We start from the raw sequence: 913 nt of genomic DNA, 5'->3' as shown, positions 1-913 counted from the left end.
GGCCCCCGGGGCCCCCCCCGGCCCCCGGCAGGACCGCGCCGCTTGCGGGGGATGCTGGAACAAAGTAACCCCGGGCGATGCCCTGCTCCGGCCGCGCTGGGATCCGCTGCTCCGCACCGGGAGCGTGGGAGCGGCACCGGAGCGCGGGGACCTGCGTCACACTGCACTTCGGGTCTCCAGGCTGAAACTGCTCCGTGCTCTGCTTGTGTTTGGGACTAAACTTTTACATGCTTGTAAACTTTTATTCCATTACCTTTCTGTTTTCCTCTCCCCGACAGGGCCCGAACCTGATTATCAACCAGCCCGACGAGCTGTTGGAGAGCATGTCCGAGTGGTGCAAGGAGCATCACGGGAAGGTAAAGCCCTTCTCCGTCTTGGCCGCGATGAGAATGACGTGTAATTCTGAGTGATGAGCTGCAGTACGGCCGCCTTAGCAGGCAGAACTCCTGTGCTGAGCAGTTTGCAGTCAGACAGAGGGGTTGAAAGACAGGAGACAGTATCTGTATTATTTTGTATTGAGGAGCCTCTGTGGAATGTTTTGCCCAAGGTGTCACAAGTCATCTGCGGCACAGTTCAAACTGCGCTCGGGGATCTTTAGCCTTCAGCTTCCAGCTTGCCTGAAGGAGCCTGTGCTTCGCAGGCTGGTTTCTGATAAGTTGGAATAGTGCTGGAAGCTACTTCGTGGTTTGAGAGAGCTCGGGAGCATCAGCACAGCCCAGCAGCAGTGAGGCTCCCCTGAGAGGGCTGGAGCAGGCAGGAGGGGCCAGAATAGGGTCTGTTGCTCAGGGATGTGCCACTGGCTCGCATCTCCTAAGACAAGGGCTCAGCCTCCCTCTCTCAGTGTGAGGTTGGGAATTGGGGTTTGGTTCCTTGGTCCTCTCAAAGAGCTGCTGGCCACCGCCTGACTCGTGTG

The 913-nt window shown here is 58.2% G+C and overlaps 1 protein-coding gene across 1 annotated transcript in view; it reads left to right on the top strand.

The window, feature by feature from the left end:
* REXO2 (RNA exonuclease 2) overlaps positions 1 to 913 on the top strand; it is a 19,054-nt gene that overhangs the window by 14,454 nt on the left and 3,687 nt on the right. Inside the window, exon 3 of the mRNA XM_008636946.2 lies at positions 279 to 356. Coding sequence (XP_008635168.1) covers positions 324 to 356 — 33 coding nt within the window. The 5' untranslated portion in view covers positions 279 to 323. The remainder of the gene's footprint in view (positions 1 to 278; positions 357 to 913) is intronic.

The sequence above is a fragment of the Corvus brachyrhynchos genome, unplaced genomic scaffold, assembly GCF_000691975.1.
Source record: "Corvus brachyrhynchos isolate BGI_N302 unplaced genomic scaffold, ASM69197v1 scaffold46, whole genome shotgun sequence".
NCBI classification, from domain to species: domain Eukaryota; kingdom Metazoa; phylum Chordata; class Aves; order Passeriformes; family Corvidae; genus Corvus; species Corvus brachyrhynchos.
The sequence above is the reverse complement of the archived record's forward strand: the minus strand, read 5'-3'. Positions and strand labels throughout refer to the sequence as shown.